Source organism: Capra hircus, chromosome 7 (assembly GCF_001704415.2).
Source record: "Capra hircus breed San Clemente chromosome 7, ASM170441v1, whole genome shotgun sequence".
Classification (NCBI taxonomy): Eukaryota; Metazoa; Chordata; class Mammalia; order Artiodactyla; family Bovidae; genus Capra; species Capra hircus.
In genome coordinates, this window is record NC_030814.1 from 1,032,478 (window position 1) to 1,054,520 (window position 22,043).

Sequence of the window (22,043 nt, forward strand, 5' to 3'; positions counted from 1 at the left end):
GGTGGGCTGCAGTCCATGGGGTTGCAAAGAGTTGGGCATGACTGAGTGACCTCACTTTCACTTTTCACTTTCATGCATTGGAGAAGGAAATGGCAGCCCACTCCAGGGTTCTTACCTGGAGAATCCCAGGGATGGGTACCGAGGTCCAGCCCCGGTGGATCCAGGGTGATTCGAAGGTGGGGGGACAGAGTCGGTGTCTTTGGAAAAATACATATTTAATCACAGATATAGAGAGATTAGAAATGGATAGTATAGTAGGAAGATCAGTGGAGAAAAGGAGGCTGAATAACTTGGATTACGTGGAATAGCATCCATGCTCCAGATGGGAATTCAGCCAGAAAAACGGGAGCAAGAAAGAAGCGACATGGGGGAATCAGTCTTTCCGGAAACTGATCCCATTTCTTTATTTTTGGGTTTGCTCACCTTTTGTTACACATAGGGATGAATACAGAGTCACGTGGGGGTCAGCAGTCCTGACCTTTATCAATATCAGGTGCTTCACATAAATGTATAAAAAAGGTCTTAGGGATATTACATCATCTTCTGGCCATGAGTGAGACCTGCTGACATTTTATGATCCTTTCTTTCTGATAACCAAAAAAACTTATTTCTTCCAAGGGTGTTTTTTCTTAAACCAAGCACCACCCTCCAAGTAAAGTTACATTCCTATAGGGTGAGGGTGTAGTGATTTATAATCAAGAAAGGAATTTATTTAACCCAAGGTTAACAAGATTAATCTTAAAGGTTAATACTTATTTCTCCTATATGCTTAAAGGTTAATACTTATTTCTTCCTATATGCTAGTTATATTCATTATAAGGGTAGGGGACATGGAGATTTAGCAGCAAACATCAGCCCAACAAATGAAAATCCTTTCACCAATGCTCCCCTTAAGATCTATTTAGTCTTAAGATATGATAAAGTTACATTCTTACATAGCAAGGACACAGTGATTTATAATAAAGTACAGTGATCTATTACAAAAGAGAAAATCCATTAACTCAACAAGTCTAGTATTGCTAACATCAAAAACTACCATATTTCCTTTGCTATATTCCAAAAACATTGATTAATATATTCCCAGGTACCTAAGGATATAGAGGCCTGGCGGAGATCATTGACTCAACAAGAAGAAAAAGTCCTATGCTAATTAAGACTCTCAAAATACTCCAAAACTCTCTGTGCTGTTTATGGTTAAGAGGTAGTAAACAATCATGTGCCTAGTGGCAGCAGTATGGATAATCCTGTCACACAAGCTAGTCTGTCAGCAGAGAGGTTTGACTTGAAGCATCCTCGTCCCACCCAGAGCAGGGAATTAGCAGCAATTATTGACACAACAAATGAAGAACCTTCACCAATATAATTCCTAACCAACACACTATACTAATAATTTCTAACTCCCCAAAATAATTTGCCTTTAGTAAGTCTAAAACATCTCATGCCTCTCAGGTTGGGAGGCTGTAAACAATCACATGTGGCCGGACAAACCTACAGGTGGGCTAGATAACCTTCAGAGGAGTCTGTAAGCTGAAACACTCTTGTCACGCCCAGGAATTTTTATTGCCTTGGAGCTGCACGTTTACTCCTTCTCCGAGAGAAACGGTTATGGGGGAGAGCCCCCTGTAGAGTCAGAGGTGTAAGTGAGAGCATAAAACAGACTCTGGTTTTGGGGTTAGATGCTCGGGAACAGGGGGTTTCCTGAGGCTTGATCACGCCTTTGCGTATGCCAAGCCTCCTTCCTCATGACCTTTGCCATGGGCGGAGCTCCTCATGCTGGCCCCCGGCAGATGGGGAAGCCTGGTGGGCTGCCATCTATGGGGTCACACAGAGTCGGACACGACTGAAGCGACTTAGCAGCAGCAGCATTCTTACTGGACAGATGAAGAAACCAAGGCCAAGTTCATGGACCCCCTGGTGACGGGAGCCAGGTGTCAGGGCCCAGCACAGCACTCTTTCCGGCGTTTCGTCCTGCTTTCACTCTGGCTGCCTTGCTTAGGAGACTGTTTTCAGGCTTCGTGACACTGAATCCTGACTTCTTTTTCTGGGAGGACATGTGGAAACCGAGTGTGGGAGGGCAAGGCAGCAGTCAGACAGTGCTGAATGAGCGGAAGAGCATGTTGAAAAAACAGTAAGATGCAGTGACTGTGATGGAATGGAGAAGGTAGTTGTTTAAAAGAGCACTGCCGAAGAGTTTTCTGTTTTTTATATTTACTGTATTTAAAAAATTAATTTATTTGTTGCTTTTAGTTTCGGTTGCACTCGGTCATCGCTGCAGTGGGGCTTCTCTCTAGCTGCGGAGCTGGGGCCACTCTCCAGCTGTGCTGGGGGTCACTCCATGGCCGGAGCGGGGGCCACTCTCCAGCTGTGCTGGGCCTCACTCCATGGCTTCTCTTGCTGTGGCCCCTGGGCTCTGGGCCACAGGCTTCAGTCAGCTCAGTCCTCAGTCGCGTCCGACTCTGCGACCCCATGGACTGCAACACGCCAACTTCCCTGTGCATCACCAGCTCCTGGAGTTTACTCAAACTCATGTCCATTGAGTTGGTGATGCCATCCAACCATCTCATCCTCTGTTGTCCCCTTCTCCTCCTGCCTTCAATCTTTTCCAGCATCAGGGTCTTTCCCAATGAGTCAGTTCTTTGCATCAGGTTGACAAAATATTGGAGTCTCAGCTTCAGCATCAGTCCTTCCATTGGGATGGACTGGACTGATCTCCTTTAGGATGGACTGGTTGGATCTCCTTGCAGTCCAAGGGACTCTCAAGAATCTTCTCCAACATCACAGTTCAAAAGCATCAGTTCTCTGGTGCTTAGCTTTCATTATGGTCCAACTCTCACATCCATACATGACTACTGGAAAAACCATGGCTTTGACTAGATGGACCTTTGACAGCAGAGTTATGTCTCAGCTTTTTAATATGCTGTCTAGGTTCCAAGGAGCAACTGTCTTTTAATTTCATGGCTGCAGTCACCATCTGCAGTGATTTTGGAGCCCACAAAAATAAAGTCTGTCACTGTTTCCACTTTTTCCCCATCTATTTGCCATGAAGTGATGGGACTGAATACCATGATCTTAGTTTTCTGAATGTTGAGTTTTAGGTCAGCTTTTTTCACTCTCCTCTTTCACTTTTGTCAAGAGACTCTTCAGTTCCTCTTTGCTTTCTGCCATACGGTTGGTGTCATCTGCATATCTGAGGTTATTGATATTTCTCCCAGCAATCTTGATTCCAGCTTGTGCTTCATCCAGCCCAGCATTTCTCATAATGTACTCTGCATATGAGTTAAATAAGCAGGGTGACAATGTACAGTCTTGACGTACTCCTTTCCCAATTTGGAACCAGTCTGTTGGTCCATGTCCAGTTCGAACTGTTGCTTTCTCACCTGCATACAGATTTCTCAGGAGGCAATTCAGGTGGTCTGATATTCCCATCTCTTGAAGAATTTTCCACAGTTTGCTGTGATCCACACAGTCAAAGGCTTTGGCATAGTCAATAAAGCAGAGGTAAATATTTTTCTGGAACTCTCTTGCTTTTTCGATGATCCAACAGACGTTGACAATTTGATCTCTGGCTGCTCTGCCTTTTCTAAAACCAGCTTGAACATCTGGAAGTTCTTGGTGCGGGTATGGTTGAAGCCTGGCTTGGAGCATTTTGAGGCTCTGGTAGTTGCAGTGAGTGGGCTCACGCATTGCGGCAAGGGGCCTTGGTAGTTGTGGTGCCCAAGCACGTTTGCTGCCTGGCGTGTGTTATCTTCCCAGACCAGGGACCTAACCTGTGCTCCCTGCATTGGCAGGTGGGTTCTTATCTACTGCATGACAAGGAAAGTCCTATTTACTGTTTTTTTAAGAAAAGAATTTAATTTTTCTTTTTAAATGATGTCTCTAGTAAACAGAAATAACCCATTGACATTAAAATTTTTTGTCTTTTTAAGTTAGCAATTTGACTATTAGGCAAGTTTTCTGTTAATTATAATGATAACATTATACCACGTATTAAAAAAAAAAACAACTTTTCTTTTTAAAAGTCTTTATTTATGTGACCACCTATGTAGTTTTCAAGAGGTTATAATTCCAGACAAAACCAAACAAACTCTGATATAATCACCAAAATCAAATCAGAAATGTTTTTGTATTTCTGGAGAAACTTTACTATTCATTTTGTGTACTCTGAAGTTTAGGTACATGTGAAAAATTTTTTAATGGAGTAAACATATTTAGGATTATGCAAAGATACTGAGGCTTCAGACCCTGATAGTAAATTAAGACTCTGTTAGGAAGGGGATGACAGAGGATGAGATGGTTGGATGACATCACCGAGTCGATTGACGTGAGTTTTGAGCAAGCTCCAGGAGTTGGTGATGGACAGCGAGGCCTGGCTTACTACAGTTCATGGGGTTGCAAAGAGTCAGATGTGACTGAGCTGAACTGAGGATTTGCTGGACCTTAGAACTGTGACACTTGGTAGAGGGTATCTTTGGTTGGGGCCTGAAATTCAATGGCAAGTGACTATTACAAGGAGTAACACAAGCGATTTCAATTTCCGTGCATGTCTGTACTGTATCACACAATAGAACAATGATCCGAGATTTAAAATGCAGAGGGAGACCATTTAACTGATGGATCAGAAGAAATTTCTTCATTAATAGTGGCAAAAGTGCTCGGGCCAATACTAGTGAGTGGTTCTCATCTGCTGCCCATTTCTGATGCTGTCCATCAACAGATAATTCATCCCATATATTCCCACCTGACTTCTTATAACCCCCTTTATAAAGATCATACCACACAAAAGGGAAGACACAGAAATGAGTGGTTTCAGCAGAGGCTGGAGAAGAGCAGTCCCAAGATGCATGAAAAGGCAGGAGAGGCTCACAGAATTAGAGCCACCTCTGGTCAGTGGGGGACAGGGGGAAACTGAGGAGAGGAAACACGCAGGACAGTGAATTGTAAAGCAGGCTGAAGACCTAGGGAAAGAGGAATGCTGAGCCCCTCCCCGTGCCCCACACCAGCCTTTAGGTCGGAAGTTTGACTGGCTTGTGCTGCGGATCAGCTGCTGTAAGGCAGCGTTCCATGGAATATGCTTAAACGTCGCGTGATGCTTCTTCCTCTGAATGCTCCACCCTGTGGTCTGGCCTTTTACAAACTGCACCACTTGCTCTGGGGAGATGGCTCAAGCCAGCACAAAAGGCTTTCTCATCCAACATGAAAATCATGAATTGTGTTTATAACTGAATTATTAGCCAATGAGGACTGCTGACAAACGCAGCATGGCATTTCCAAAGAGCAATGTAACCTATAAAATTATACCTCCCGAAGCAAGACAGCCGCTCTAACCGCACCGTGAGTGTACTCCGAAGATGCTTGACAATTTAAAGTTACACCAACGTGGCACGTGTTTTCCAGACGTAGAGTGTTCGTGTTTGCATCGAAATAAATTAAACAAAGAAAGCCTGCCCAGCAAGGCCTTTACTTCTGGCCTCGTTGCTGACCTCCACGATGTCTGTCTCCCTGAACCCTGGTAATTATAATGTCATGTGGCAGTCTAGCCAGCACCATCCAGATGTAAGTTTTCACCACTAATCCTCTTCATTCTTCGTGAGCTGAGATGTCAGGTTAGGTCCTCAGTCTTCTGATTCATTTCCTGGGTTTCTTATCAATCCTTTAATCCTCTGAGCTAAATATAAACATTTATCTGTATCAAGGATAAATATACAATTTATGCTTCGCTCCCTAATGGCACAGTGAGAGAAACATTCAGCTTCAAATCATAACGCCTGAGTTTTTTTCTCTGGCTTTCGGTTTAATTTTGATTGGGTCACATAACCCCCATGAACAGCGTCTGTTCATGTTAGATAGAGGTAATAGCCATCATAAAGAAAGGTAAGTAACGTGAAGGTGAAGACACTTTTTATACCGAGTCTTCCCCTAATCCTTCATTTCCTGCTAGTTCAGATCTGAATTAATTTTTTCCCAGACGCCTACCTACTGAATTTCTGTCTCCATGCCTGACACGTGTCCTCTCCTCAAGTTAACCTAATCGGACACCCGGACTCCCTCTCAGGGCCGTTTGCCGTGCTCTCCCCGCCACGGTGACCCCAGGCTTCAGGCCCTTACTGTCATGACTGCCAGCTTATTAACTGGTCTCCTCCGCTGTGTGTTCACTTCAGTAATCTGTCATGCTCTGCTGCTATGGTCACAGCACAAATGTGATTATACCATTCTCCAGCTTCCAATTATTTAGTAAGGACTGTTTTTACATGGCATGGGGGTTGCAGCTCCAAACAGGGTCTCTTAATTTGCAATGATTAACAAAAAAAAAAAAAAAAAAGAGGAAAAGAAAACAAGAGCAAACGCGAAGACTGAAAGAAAGATCTTGCTCCTGGGATTAATTACCACCAGCCGGCACACAGGCAGACCACATGTTTGACTGACTGTATGGAAGCAGGCAATTAGGGAGCACCTCGGCCTGCTCGTTTGAAACAGCCATCGTGGTCTGCCGACAACCCATCCCTTCATTCCCCCGACTTCCTTCCCTGGCATGCCAGGACGAAGCTCTGTGTGCAGAGGAAAGAACCCTTTTAGCAGACAGGCTAAAGACCAGATCTTTCTGTAGTTCATCTCTTCTGAGTATCAGAAGTCAGGCATTGGCAAGAGAAAATGTGTTCTTTAAACAAGTTTTCCTCAGTGGTCAAAATCGGGAGAGAAATTCTGATTGCTCTCTTTTCTGTGTGCGGTGAAGATGAGACTGGTTTGTTTATGCTAATGCTCACCATCTTAGCCCGTTAATGTGGTCTTTAGTGTCCAATAACGTTATGGTTGAATCATTACTTAAAATGTTTGTTTTTCTCAAAGGATGAAGTATGTATTTAATTTTTAGATCCCATTTATAAAATAATGTTGGCTTACTAAACTGTGTCCTTCCCACTCACTGTCAGTCATTTAATTCTAGGATATTCCATTCTTAAGCTGTTACATGCTATTCCTTTCTTGGCTGGCCCGAGTAAAGTTCTGAGTGTGGAGATAGGTGACCTATATTAGGAGAGCCCCTGATTACATGCAGCCCTTGGCTGAGTATAACGTTTGCCACTCTTTTTCCCCCTAAGAAGTGTAAGTACATTTTGTGCGGTGATAGGTGACCATGCTCGTAGTTCTTTGTTTTTTAATTCCCCTCTTGAAATGTCTAAATGTTGCTATGTTGTTTCCTACATTATCGTTGTTAGGAGATGGTCAAAGCCAGTCTGCATCCCTTTGATTTGTCTGTTTTATTTTCAATCCAGAACCTTTTAGGAATATCTTTGTGGTTTGCAGCAAGGAGGTGGATGCCTCCTCTGACATCTCACTGAGCGCCTTAGGAAGCTGTCGGGGCGCTTTCTCTGCTTTCCTTGGAGAGACGCCCCCGCTGTGTGAGGCTGTGGCTACTGGTCTGTGTTTCAGGAAGGTTTCCACTGATTAGTGATCTTCACGTGTGTTCCTAATGCCTGCCTCTCTCTGCCCAGGGTTTTTCTTTCACACATATATGCCTACCATTACATTTTAAAGCAAATTTGGGGCTTCTTGGCTTTGGAGGCATTTTCCTTCATTTGGGTCACATTTTCTTCATAGCTTTAAAATCCTTAAAGTTGCTCTCTTTTGTATGTGGTACTACAGATTTTTGTTTCTTTATGTCTGGTTGTTTCAATAGGAATTCGATATTAATGGATCTCAATTTGCCAGGGGTTGTCTTCCTCTAAATTATTGAAGAAATTTTCAAGTTTGCTCCCTTTTAAGTGTCCTTTTTTTGGGTGCGTAACTGCCTTCATTATGAATATGAATTATATTTTTATAATTTTAATTTTTGGCACTCTCTTTTTTTTTTAACTATTCTGCCTTTCACATCAGTATCAAGGCTTTTCATTGTCGTTTCTTCCTAGGCTTTATTAAAGATGCCTGAAGAGTCCTGTAAAAATGTCTTCTGGCTCCTGTAAGAAAGCATTTTCAGAAGCATGATCATCCCTTAGTATTCAGACTGATCTTCTCTTTAGCTCTTGCTGTAATGTTTTTCCACTGGTCACAGGTAGGGCCTCCTCTTTCATTTTCTATTTTACTTATCTCAGAACTAGGACAAAATTATTTTTTAAACAAGAGGTTGTATTCACAATATACGTTGCAGAGGTTAAAGGCAAATGTCACCAGGGACCCCTTGCATCCTCCTACTCCCTTCTAGTCAACGCACTCACAGCACGCTCAGTCCCTGTCCTACACACGCAGCCCCACAAGCACTGTTTTCTATACTTCTTGTCTTCTGAAGGCTGCTGCTACTGCTGCTACGTTGCTTCAGTCGTGTCCGACTCTGTGCGACCCCAGAGACAGCAGCCCACCAGCCTCCCCCATCCCTGGGATTCTCCAGGCAAGAACTCTGGAGTGGGGTGCCATTGCCTTCTCCAATGCATGAAAGTGAAAACTGAAAGTGAAGTCACTGAGTCATGTCCAACTCTCAGCGACCCCATGGACTGCAGCCTACCAGGCTCCTCCGTCCATGGGATTTTCCAGGCAAGAGTACTGGAGTGGGGTGCCATTGCCTTCTCCTCTGAAGGTTGCTATCTCTGCATAAATGCTAAGAGATGAGGATAAAGAAGCATAGAAATATCGACTCCTTTAAAATTCAGTATCTCCAAGTATAGGATTCGCTGCCCTTTTCCTATTTCCATGAAAAACATGATAGACAGTAGAGATGTTTTTCCTTAAGTTTTTTCTTTTAACTTACTTTTGGGAATCAGGACTGCTGAGTTTCGCGGTGTGTGTGGCTACACCTTCTTGCTGTTCTTATTCCAGCTCCATCAATTTTATGATTTTTTATATCTTACAGGAAGTTCCCTGTAAGATAGTCACATCTTTTTCATTCTCCAGCTTCAGAATTGTATGGATTTTTGACATCATCAGTGTTTTTTGAAATATCTATTGAAAGTTTCAAGTAACTCTTTGTAAGCACTGCAACATAGAGACATTTTGATTCTCTTCTTTAAAATAATAATTTGCTCATAGAAGAACAAGGAGAACCTAGGCAAAAATTCTGCTGCTGATGTTTCTCACCTTTCTGTAAGCTGGTATTCAGATGGGCATCTTTTCATGAAATCTCTGGTTATTATGTGTTAGTTGGTCTAGAGGAAGGAGTTAGTTATTAGTTAGTCTATTTATAAGTCTAGAAGGAAAACTGGACCGGAGTCAGACTCGCTGAAGTCCAGTCCCGACCTGGTCATATTTGACTCTGTGTAGTTAAACATTAATTTCGAAAGCTAACACAACATTGTAAATCAACTGTATTCCAATAAAAAAAATTTAAAATCAGAAGAAAAAAGTTGAAGAAGAAAAGCTAGAAAGTAAAATGAATCAAGTGACTATGTTTTTTAGACAAGCCAGTAAACTTCTGCCTCCGTTTCTTTATTTACGTATTTAGATGGACATTTATAATATTTATAAATTACTTTATACATGTTTAATTTCATGGCATTGTGGAAGTAAGTCAGTGTGCTGGTTGTTGAGACTTGGTGTACTGCAATGAGTTCACAAAAAGCTGCTGAGCCGCTTCAGTCGTGTCCGACTCTGTGCGACCCCACAGACGGCAGCCCACCAGGCTCCCCTGTCCCTGGGATTCTCCAGGCAAGAACTCTGGAGTGGGGTGCCATTGCCTTCTCCAATGCATGAAAGTGAAAACTGAAAGTGAAGTCACTCAGTCGTGCCCGACTCTCAGCGACCCCGTGGACTGCAGCCCACCAGGCTCCTCCGTCCATGGGATTTTCCAGGCAAGAGTACTGGAGTGGGGTGCCGTGCTGTATTTAAATGTCTAACCTAAATCAATTTGGAAATTTTCTATGCGCATCAATTTTCAGTTTTGATTTTTTAACAAACTTCAATTTATAAGTTTTGCTGCTTTTATTCTATTTTTGTCAAAGGCATTTTCCCTTACTGAAAATTTTGTGATCAGCAGTATTGATTGAAAATAGTATGTTTCTGGTAGAGCATTTTTTTTTAACCATAGGTGGCTGACACTGATGAATCTTTTTTCAATTTGTATTTTAGTGAAACTGCCCTAGGTTAGCTACAGTTTTCCAGACTTAAAAGGGAACAGGAGAAACAAAAGGTTTGACTGTGAGATATGCTGCTGCTGCTGCAAAGTCGCTTCAGTCATGTCTGACTCTGTGCGACCCCATAGACATCAGCCCACCAGGCTTCCCTGTCCCTGGGGTTCTCCAGGCAAGAACACTGGAGTGGGTTGCCATTTCCTTCTCCAATGCATGAAAGTGAAAAGTGAAAGTGAATTCATGGGTAAAGTTTTGCAAAGTCTGAGACTATCCCCTCCTTCACTTGACCTTATTGTGAAGCAGGGGCCTTGAGTACTCTGGGGAAGGACTCACTCTTTGTTCATCTTAGAGAGCATCTAGACCTTTTCCTTCAGTCATCACAGATAAAAAAAAAGTTAGTGAACTCATATCTATTGACTTTGAAATAATAGTATTGCTGTGATTCAGTTCAGTTCAGCCTTTTGAATCCAGACATTTTATATAGAGTATTTCCCTTAAATTTCATAATAGTCTCTGAAAAGTAAGTTTTGCTACATTTACTTTATAGATGAGCAGATTAAGATTTAGCTGAGGTGTGACTGTTGCCCCATGCCATATATCTAGTTAGTGATAGAGCTGAGATTCCATCTCCAATTTTCCTCCTCTAAACTTCATGCTGATAAATATTGCTTAAATGCACCGGTTAGACTTTAGTGCTCCTGCGTGGAACAGTGACCTGACTGCAGCCGCATTACCAAGTAGGGCTTTGTTTATCACACAGGACAAGTGCAGCACCACTAAGCGAATGCGTCAGGGGCCCTCAGGAGCCAAGCCTCTCCTAGCCTCCTGTTATTCCATCCTCAGTGAATGAATTTCATCCTCGTTGATGCAAGACAGCTGCTCTACCTTCTGGTGTCAGGTGTGAATTCCCAGGAAAAGGATGAGCAGAGGAGAAAGGAGAACCTGTTATCTGAATTTAAAACCAGTTTTAGCTTTTATGGAAGGCTTTTACAATATGCCTCCTCTTATATCTCACTGGCCAAACCTATACTTAACGCCATTCCAAAGGAGTCCGGGGAGTCATTTGTTAAAAATTAGATATACTTGATATAATTTATATATAACAAAAGTGAAACAATTTGTGTGTACAGACCTATGACTTTTCACAGATGCATACGCCTGTGTAATCACTACCCCAATCAAGATGGAAAAGTTTCCATCTTGTTGAAGCAGTATTAACTGATCGCTTGGCCATTTTGAACAAAATTGAGGTTTAGTTCTGAAAGGAAGAAGGAGACAAATGGAACTAGGTGTGCGATAGGCAGCATTGTAATCTGAGGTTAAATATTAATGTGTTTAAATAATGGCTTAGAAAAGCAAAACTGAAAAAAAGGAGGAAAAACACATAGGTGGGAGAAGACTTACATTATTAGTTAACCTAGCTTAAAACATGAACTGGGACAGGTTTCCCAGATCTGCTTGACTCAATTTTTAAAATATCTTTAAAGTATTTTAAAAAAATTCTTCAATGTGTCAAAACTTGTGGTTCAGATTAAGGAGGTAAATTGTGAAGAACTTTGAGATCTGCAAAGCATCATTCAAATGCAAAGAATTATCTTTTTTCCATAGTTAGAGGTGTTTCCTTTTGAAATCATGATGAGCTTGACTTGCTCACCTGAAGTATCACAGTTGTGAAATTCAAATATAATTTTCAAATATATTGACTATTTAAACTGATTTCCTGTTGTTGTGCAGTTGCTGAGTTGTGTCTGACTCTTTGCAACCCAGTGAACTTGCAGAACTCCAGGCTTCCCTGTCCTTCACTATTTCCCAGAGCTTGTTCAAACTCATGTCCATTGAGTCAGTGGTGCCATACCAGCATCTCATCCTCTGTCGTCCCCTTCTCCTCCTGCCTTCAGCCTTTACCAGCATCAAGGTCTTTTCCAATGAGTCAGCTTTTCATATCAGGCGGCCAGAGCATTGGAGCTTCAGCTTCAGCATCACTCCTTCCAATAAATAGTCAAGGTTATATTAAAGTAATGCTCAAAATTCTCCAAGCCAAGCGTCAGCAATATGTGAACCATGAAATTCCAGATGTTCAAGCTGGTTTTAGAGAAGGCAGAGGAACCAGAGAAGAAATTGCCAACATCTGCTGGATCATCGAAAAAGCAAGAGAGTTCGAGAAAAACATCTATTCTGCTTTATTGACTATGCCAGAGCCTTTGACTGTGTGGATCACAATAAACTGTGGAAAATTCTGAAAGAGATGGAAATACCAGACCACCTAACCTGCCTCTTGAGAAACCTATGTGCAAGTCAGGAAGCAACAGTTAGAACTGGACATGGACCAACAGACTGGTTCCAAATAGGAAAAGGAGTACGCCAAGGCTGTATATTGTCACCCTGCTTATTTAACTTCTATGCAGAGTACATCATGAGAAACGCTGGGCTGGATGAAGCACAAGCTGGAACCAAGATTGCAGGGAGAAATATCAATAACCTCAGATATGCAGGTGACACCACCCTTATGGCAGAAAGTGAAGAGGAACTAAAAAGGCTCTTGATGAAAGTGAAAGAGGAGAGTGAAAAAGTTGGCTCAAAGCTCAACATTCAGAAAACAAAGATCATGGCATCCATTCCCATCACTTCATGAGAAATAGATGGGGAAACAGTGGAAACAGTGGAAACAGTGGAAACAGTGGCAGACTTTATTTTTGGGGGCTCCAAAATCACTGCAGATGGTGACTGCAGCCATGAAATTAAAAGACGCTTACTCCTTGGAAGGAAAATTATGACCAACCTAGATAGCATATTCAAAAGCAGAGACATTACTTTGCCGATTAAGGTCCGCCTAGTCAAGGCTATGGCTTTTCCAGTGGTCATGTATGGATGTGAGAGTTGGACTGTGAAGAAGGCTGAGTACCGAAGAACTGATGCTTTTGAACTGTGGTGGTGGAGAAGACTCTTGAGAGTCCCTTGGACTGCAAGGAGATCCAACCAGTCCATCCTAAAGGAGATCAGTCCTGGGTGTTCATTGGAAGGACTGATGCTAAAGCTGAAACTCCAATACTTTGGCCACCTCATGCGAAGAGTTGACTCATTGGAAAAGACTCTGATGCTGGGAGGGATTGGGGGCAGGGGGAGAAGGGGACGACAGAGGACGAGATGGCTGGATGGCATTACCGATTGGATGGATATGAGTTTGAGTGAACTCCGGGAGTTGGTGATGGACAGGAAGCCTGGTGTGCTGCGATGCATGGGGTCACAGAGAGTCGGACACAACTGAGCAGCTGAACTGAACTGAACTGAATTTCCTTTTGGATTAACTGGTTGGATCTCCTTGCTGTCCAAGGGACTCTCAAGATTCTTCTCTGACACCACAGTTCAACAGCATCCATTTTTCTGCCCTCGGCCTTCTTTTTTGTCCAGTTCTCACATCTCTACATGACTACTGGAAAAACCATAGCTTTAACTCTGTGGATCTTTGTCAGCAAAGTGATGTCTTTCTTTTTTAATACACTGTCTTGGTTTGTTATAGCTGTTCTTCCAGGAGCAAGCGTCTTTTAGTTTCATGGCTACAGTCACCATCTGCAGTGATTTTGGGGCCCAAGAAAATGAAGTCTCTCACTCTTTCCCCTTCTGTTTGCCATGAAGTCATGGGGCTGGAGGCCATGATCTTAATTGTTTGAATGGTGAGTTTTAAGCCAGCTTTTTCACTCTCCTCTTTCACCCTCATCGAGAGGCCCTGTATGCCCTCTTTGCTTTCAGCCATTAGAGTGGTATCATCTGCATACCTGAGGTTATTGCCATTTCTCCCAGCAATCTTGATTCCAGCTTGTGAGTTATCCAGCCCAGCACTTCGCATGATGTACTCTGCCTAGAGGTTAAACAAGCAGGGTGACAGCATGTACTTGACGTACTCCTTTCTCAATTTTGAGCCAGTCCATTTTTCCATGTCCAGTTCTAACTATTGCTTCTTGTCCTACATACATGTTTCTCAGAAGACAGGTGAGGTGGTATGGTATTCTCATCACTTTAAGCATTTTCCATAGTTTGTTGTGATTCACACAGTCAGACTCTTTAGTGTATTCAATAAAGCAGAAGTAGTGTTTTTTCTTTTTTTAAATTCCCTTGCTGTTTCTGTGATCTAATGGATGTTGGCAATTTGATCTCTGGTTCCTCTGCCTTTTCTAAATCCAGCTTGTACATCTGGAAGTTCTTGGTTCTTATACTGTTGAATGCTGGCTTGAAGGATTTTGAGCATTACCCTGCTAACATGTGAGATGAGTGCAAGTGTTTGATAGTTTGAGCATTCTTTTGCATTGCCTTTCTTTGGGATTGGAATGAAAACTGACCTTTTCCAGTCCTGTGGCCACTGCTGAGTTTTCCAAATTTGCTGGCATATTGAGTGCAGCACTTTCACAACATCATCTTTTAGGATCTGAAATAGCTCAACTGGAATTCCATCACCTCCAGTAGCTTTGTTCATAGTGATGTTTCCTAAGGCCCGCTTGACTTCGCACTCCAGGATGTCTGGCTCTAGGTGAGTGACCACATTCATTTGTAGTTATCCAGGTCATTAAGACCTTTCTTTGTATAGTTCTTCTGTGTATTCTCTGCAGAAGGAAATGGCAAACCACGGCAGTATCCTTGCCTGGAAAATCCCATGGACAGAGGAGCCTGGGGGCTAAGGTCCATGTGGTCACAAAGAGCTGGGCACGACTGAGCGATTAACACTTTACCACTTTTCTGCGTATTCTTGCCACCTCTTGTTAATCTCCCTAGTTTCTGTTAGGTCTTTGCCATTTTCATCCTTTCTTGTGTCCATCTTTGCCTGAAATGTTCCCTTGGTATCTACAGTTTTCTTGAAGAGATCTCTAGTCTTTCCCGTTCTGTTGTTTCCCTCTATTTCCTTGCATTGTTTACTTAAGGCTTTATGTCACCTTGCTGTCCTTTGAAACTCGGCACTCCCTTTTGCTTCTTCTTTCTCAGCTATTTGTGAGGCCTCCTCAGGCAACCACTTTGCCTCCTTTCATTTCTTTCTCTTTGGGGTGGTTTTGGCCACCACGTCCTACGCAATGTTACCAACCTCCGTCCATAGTTCTTCAGACACTCTGTCTACCAGATCTAATCCCTTGAATCTATTTGTCATCTCTGCTGTGCAATCATAAGGGATTTGATTTAGGTCACGCCACTAGGTCTAGTGGTTTTCCCTACTTTCTTCAATTTAAGCCTGCATTTTGCAATAAGGAGTTTATGATCTGAGCCACAGTCAGCTCCCTGTCTTGTTTTTGCTGACTGTATAGAGCTTCTCCATCTTCAGCTGCAAAGAATATAATCAATCTGATTTTGGTGTGGACCATCTGGTGATATCCATGTGTAGAGTCCTCTCATGTTTTGGAAGAGGGTGTTTGCTATGTTCTCTTGGAAAAACTCTGTTAACCTTTGTCCTGTTTCATTTTGTACTCCAAGACCAAACTTGCCTGTTATTCCAGGTATTTATTGACTTCCTACTTTATATTCAATCCCCTGTGATGAAAAGGACCTTTTTTTAGTGTTAGTTCTAGAAGGTCTTATGAAAGTGAAAGTGAAATTGCTCAGTCTTGTCCCATTCTTTGCGACCCCATGGAGTGTAGTCTACCAGGCTCCTCTGTCCATGGGATTCTCCAGGCAAGGATACTGGAGTGGGTTGCCATTTCCTTCTCCAGGGTATCTTCCCAACCCGGGGATCAAATCCAGGTCTCCCACATTGCAGGCAGACGCTCTACCCTCAATTCCCTGGAGAAGGACAAACTGGGATCATTCTATTGTTTTTGAGATTGCACCCAAGTACTGCATTTGGACTCTTCTGTTGACTATGTGGGATGATTTAACTGATTAATGGCCTATGAATCAAGGCAGTATGTAGCTCCAGGCAGAGATAATTTTATATTTACATTATTATCAGCTCTTTGAAATTTGAATAACAACACTAAATGTATAATTTCCTGAAACTGTTAGAATATATGTACAGTTACGGTTAATGAATTCTTATATGATTTCCCAGTTGTATGTGTATGTTATGTCCGACTGTTTGTGATCCCATGAACTGTAGACAACCAGGCTCCTCTGTCCATGGAATTCTCCAGGCAAAAATACCAGAGTGGGTGCTGCAGGGAGTCTTCCCAACCCAGGGATCAAACTCAGGTCTCCCGCAGGCAGATTCTTTACCATCTGAGTCACTGGGGAAGCCCTCCTAGTTGCATAGTTATTTCAAATCTTGGCAGTCTTCTATTTAATGTGAAATACAAATTTATTTTGAGAAATTTCACTTTATATAAAAATACTAAGCTTTCATAGTAGTTAGAAAGACCATTTTTTAATTCTCTCTTTTGAGAATAAAACTCTCCTGAAATATACCTGCTGGAATCAGTTGCAAAAGGTTAAAAATCAAAACTTATTGTGAGATCTTGGGGACACTCTGAAACCAGTGCCTTTGATTGCTCGCTACACAGGATCTGTAAAGAGACGTGATCATTTGTAATATTTTTTGCTCTCAGTTTTGTCAGAGCACTGCTGTGGACTCAGCATCTGTCCCAATGTGGCCCTTTTCTGTAAGCAGTTACCAATGACAAAGAACACTAGTCTTTTTTGAAAATAAATGTATCTAGTCATCCACAGCAGTCACTTCTTCTGGCCTATTACCTTTTTCATTAAAAGATTATTTAGTATCATTTTAAACTAAAGTCTTTGTTGTTTTGTTTATAAAATTTCCAGGTTGGATTCAGCCTTGGCTTTGTTGGTCCTTGGGGAGGCTGCCAGATTAAACATAGCTTGTTTGAAAGCGTTCATGGACCTAATGAGAGATTTTCTGTTAAGCATTATGTCTGTTCAAAATCAGGTAAGAGTATATTGTTAATGAAGGTGCACAAAAAGACCTAAATTGAAACAAATTTTACTTCTGACCCTATTTTAATTGTACATTATATTAGGACTTATAATGATCATGAAGGAAAGTGAAAGTGTTAGTTGCTCAGCCATGTTTGACCCTTTGGGACCCATAGACTGTGGCCCTCCAGGCTCCTCTGTCCATGGGATTCTCCAGGCAAAAATACTGGAGTGGGTAGCCATTCGTTTCTCCAAGGATCTTTCCAACCCGGGATCAGACCCAGGTTTCCTGCATTGCAGGCAGGTTTTTTACTGTCCGAGCCACCGGGGAAGCTCCTATAATGAGCCTGACTTTGTAACAATAATTTTGGTTAAATGTGAAAGTAAAGCATGTTCACTGTACATCCCAGTATAAACAGGTGGATAGAGACACAGAGATAGTACATTATGCTCGCAGGCACACACGCGTGCGCCCAGGAGGGCTTCTTAAATTTTATCAGCAGACATGGGGTCAGATAGTCATGGTTTAGTTTCCTATTTAAAAAAATTTGTCATTACATATTATTAAGATTTATTAACACATTTTAGTGAGGATGAGGTAACTGTTTCTCTGTGGTTGAACTTTGAGCTTATTTCTGATTCAGTTAATTGCAGTATTCACAGTTCAGTTCAGTCGCTTAGTCGTGTCCAGCTCTTTGCAACCCCATGGACTGCAGCATGCCAGGCTTTCCTGTCCATCACCAACAGTGATTCACATCTAATTACAAATAATATTGAACTGATATTCTCATACAAAAAATCTTTACCTGCATTTACGGATATTTCTTTAGAATAGATTTGTTGCCAAGTGATAGACTCTATACTTTCTCTTAATCCCCTTACAGCAGCTGTTCAAACTCCTCTCCAGAAGATATAACTTTTTTGCATTCCTATGAAAAAATATATAAAAGTGTACATACAAATTGAACTATATACAAAACAGATTCTTTTACAATATGAAATGGAGAATAGTATCTCATTGGATTAATTGACAATCCATTGATTACTAAGGAAATTGAAATGTTGTACTTTATATACTTTTTAGTAATTTCTTATTTTTTGAACCTTGTCTCATGCAATCTACCCATGGAATACTTGCTTTTAATGAGCGCATTTTAGAAGTGTTAGTTGATTATGGTCTTTTAACAACTCAATAAAAACTGAAGATATTTCTTATAAGTATGGTATATAGTTCTCATTATGACAGAACATACTTTGATTCTCTAATAGCTATTTTCTCATTTTAGGATAAAAGCTGCGAGGTAGATGATTTTTCCTGGGCCCAGAATGTAGTCTCCATATACATAAAAATCCTTGCAGAAATCTGCTTATATGCGACCAATTCTGTTTTGAGAAAGACTGCTTTAGTTGGTTTCTGTGACTGTGAAAGTCCACAGAACGATGTTTTATTTGTGGGCAAATCACCAGAAGAGCCAGAATTGAGGGAAACAAGCATTTCGGGTCTTTTGGACTATTTCTCTTCAGAAACATCAGATTGTTGTGAGTAAACTGTTTTTCAACTTGAGAAATATTTTTAATATATCTCTCTATATATGATAATCTTTTTTATGTACAAAAAGTTAACATTTTGAAGTGGGAAGGTAATGTCAAATTTACTAGAACTTTCTACAAATTTAGGAAGTCTGTTGGATAAGATGTAAACTTCTAATCAATAATTTTAAAACAGCTGAAATGTACCCTAGACTTTGTTGATTGGTGGTTCAAGTTATATTCCTTGGAAACAGGAGATGACCTTAGGAAAAGTTGTGGAACGTGTGTAACGTTTGTTTTGCTCTTGTTCCATTAGGCCTTCTCATCCGTCTTCTCCATCGCTTTCACTGTTTCTCTTGTTCTTCCCAGACCCCAGAGTGTTTCTCTTTAATCACTCAGATATTATAGTTCATTCTTCACATCTCGCATTTTATGCTCAAAATGTACCTGACTCGTGTCTCAAGACTTGTTTATTTTTCTACTATTGCCTATGCATATTATTAGAATAAAATGCTTCTGTTTTTAAAAGGGCCTGTCAGGGACAATATAATTCAAAAGCGTCCTTTCAGGTTAACCAGCACTCTTCTTTATGAATATCATGTAATCTATAGTCTATATGTTATTATAGTTTCATAGGGATATGTCTCTCACTTCCAGTAAGTTTTAAGATAATCGAGATTGGAGAATCGTGTCTGAATTATATTCATATTAACCCGTATTTACCATGGTATTTAGCACAGAATAGGTGGGCAATAATGATAGCGAGTCTATTATGTAATTAAATAAATCACTGAATTTCAAAGATAATTGCAAGATAAGGAGGCAAATTCATTGATTTTGAACATATGTGAATATAATTTTAAACAGTAAGACCTTAGTCACAGATAGTTTCTTTCTCAAGAACTTGCTTGCTATTTTAAAAGTACTTTCAATATAGTTCTGGTTTAAACAGTAGATTGAAGCTGACTTTGAAGTGTAATGTATTTGACTTTTGCCCACCTTTTAGGAAGATGATGCTTATTTTTCACTAGTTCCAATTTTAAACAGATTTAAAGTTAACAGATGAATTATCCTTCTCCCTTGTTTATCGTTATTGATCAAGCGTAGGTATTCACTTCTCTCACTGTTCACCTTGTTTGAAATATTTAGAATGGTCAGAAGTCTTCCTATATAGCAGCAGCTCAACAGATGACTTTTAACTTGCCCCCACATCGATTCATGTAAAACTTCGGGGCCTTCAGTTTTTCCCCAAGTGTGTAGAATTAGTTCTTCTGCTCTTCCACTGCTCTGTTCAGTGATGGGTCCGGAAGACAGCCTTCCGTCGTAGGATCTGTGCTCTTGGAAGCTTCTTGGCCTCCCTCTGACCATGACCCCTGAGCTCTGGTAAAACCTCACAGTGGTAGGGTATTTCTGTGGATCCTGGAAGTTTTCCTCTCTTTAGCGATCTGATATTTTTTTTCAGCAGATTGATGATTTCAGTGCATTTATTTGTTCACTGTTGATCTTTCTTTGAAGCTTCTTATCATCTCCCAGTGACTTTGATAGCATAGGAATAGAATATGGGTGACTTCTTGGAAGAGATTTTTGCTTTTCCATTTATTATTTACAGCTTCATATTCCTCATCCCCCTGAGCAATACACCCCAAATCTTCCTCGCTCAAATATTGGTCATGTCCCCTATAATCATTTCTCTACTGGGAGCAGACCTGTCGAGATTTTTCTGGCAGTTGTTTGTGCTTTTTTCCTCTGATCAGTGTTTATGGAGAATGATCGGTGAGCTTGGACTTGCCAAGGTCTAGTCATCCTTGGGCATTGCTTTCTCTTCTTTGTGAATCTGAATGAGCACACTTGTTTCTGGTTGGTATGAACTCAAACCAGCGGAAGAGTATGACATCCAAGAAACAGCAGATTCTGACATGTGTCCCTAGGTGACATCACTGCCTAGATACTTGTACTGTAACTGATAGTCTCATGAAGGTATATATTTTAATTCTGTCCTGAATAACTCCTGTAGGAATGTCTGAATTTCATTGTTGGTATAATGTACAATGTGGATCTATCCATCTGTAGTGTTGTAGATCAAAGAGCCTGCCCTACAGATCACATGGAGTCAGCATTTTATTCTTAAACGGCAATAAAATAGAGAGAAGGCAGTTTCTAACAGACTGAGGTCTGGGTCTGAAGGAGGTGCCCTGAGGCCATGGGTGACTCTTCTGCCTTCGCTGATGTTTTTCTTATGCTTATACTTGGACTTAGCATTGAAATAATTAAATAGCATTTTATCAATATTTTCTCAACCCAAGTGGGAAAATAGATGTTTCGAGCTGTGGAATACCTTTAAAGATTCTATCAGCAGTAAAGAGGAGAGACATACCAAAGTTGCTTCCTCTGCAGTCAAAAGTCAATACATTTCCTTTGGCATGAAAGTTGTACAAGCCGTAAGTAATACTAGTGGTGTTTGCCTCATCAACGATTCTGAGTATTTTGAAATCATCAGTACTTAAAGCACCTTTGTGATTCTTGTCGGGAGTGTTTAAGGCAAGTTGGTGATGAGTGTTTTGCTAAAGATGTCTCAAGAGTGTCAGGCAACCCTGCGCTTTTCTTCTTCGTCTCCATCAGAACCCGAGAATGTGCTTCTGCTGGACGTAAGGTTAGGCCTCTTCCTTGCGCTCGCGCTGAGTGCTTGGTCTCCCTGCATCCGTCAGCGCTGCGAAAGTCACCGCTCTACGCGCCTGCTCACATGCACAGTCAAATAGCTCGCCAAGGGGTAGGGCTCACTGCTTCTGTCGCTGTGTTTCGTTATGGCTTGATTCTCTGTAGCGTCGCTGATTGGTTTTCCCACAGAGGGAAAATGATTCTGTCTGGGTTGCCCTGGCTGCATGATCGTCGGTAATGATCACCGCTTCTATCCGATCACTTGAAAGAGATGCCTCCGGAAGGAATGTCTTCTGCGCAGACCTTGTCAGCATGATTGCTGGAGAGGATAGGACTGTCTTTTTGGAAAGTGACACAGAGAACAAGGAGTGCTTCCTTATTTAATTGAAAATAACTTGATTTTTCTCATAATTTTCCCTTCAAGTAAGTATATTTTTTGTTTAGAGTGAAAGAGTCAATTCTGGAGTCATACAGATTTGCATTTCAATTCTGTCACTTGTATCTCAAATTTTTAGGTCAAATTATCTAATCTTTTGATTGGATTTCTTTGCTCCATAATTAAGATAAAAATACTATTCTTATCATGAGACTTTTTGTAAGAAAAAAACTATGGAAACATATGCATACTTGGCATAATAACTCATGGATCGTAAAGGTCCAACGGATATTAATAGGTTTTTCAGCTGCTAGTGTAGTTGATGATGTTGAGAAGTCAGTGAGGAAGGGTTTTTCCCTAATGCTTACTCCTTTGTACACTTTCTATCTGGGAATTCTATTTTATTTACTTAAAAGATATAAATGACGCTGGAAAACATTTAAGAATATTATCAATGGCCCTTTTATGAATGAATCAGGCAGTATTCTTATGAGCCATTTTTGTGTAAAGCTCTTAATATAAACAGACTCTTCAAATCATGGTTTTGTGAGGACGATGTTATAGGAAACTAATAACTTCCACTGAGT

The 22,043-nt window shown here is 41.2% G+C and overlaps 1 protein-coding gene across 1 annotated transcript in view; it reads left to right on the top strand.

The window, feature by feature from the left end:
* TMEM232 (transmembrane protein 232) overlaps positions 1-22,043 on the top strand; it is a 258,845-nt gene that overhangs the window by 61,787 nt on the left and 175,015 nt on the right. The window contains exons 9-10 of the mRNA XM_013965812.2: positions 16,785-16,908; positions 18,182-18,434. Of these exons, the coding sequence (XP_013821266.2) occupies positions 16,785-16,908; positions 18,182-18,434 (377 nt within the window). The remainder of the gene's footprint in view (positions 1-16,784; positions 16,909-18,181; positions 18,435-22,043) is intronic.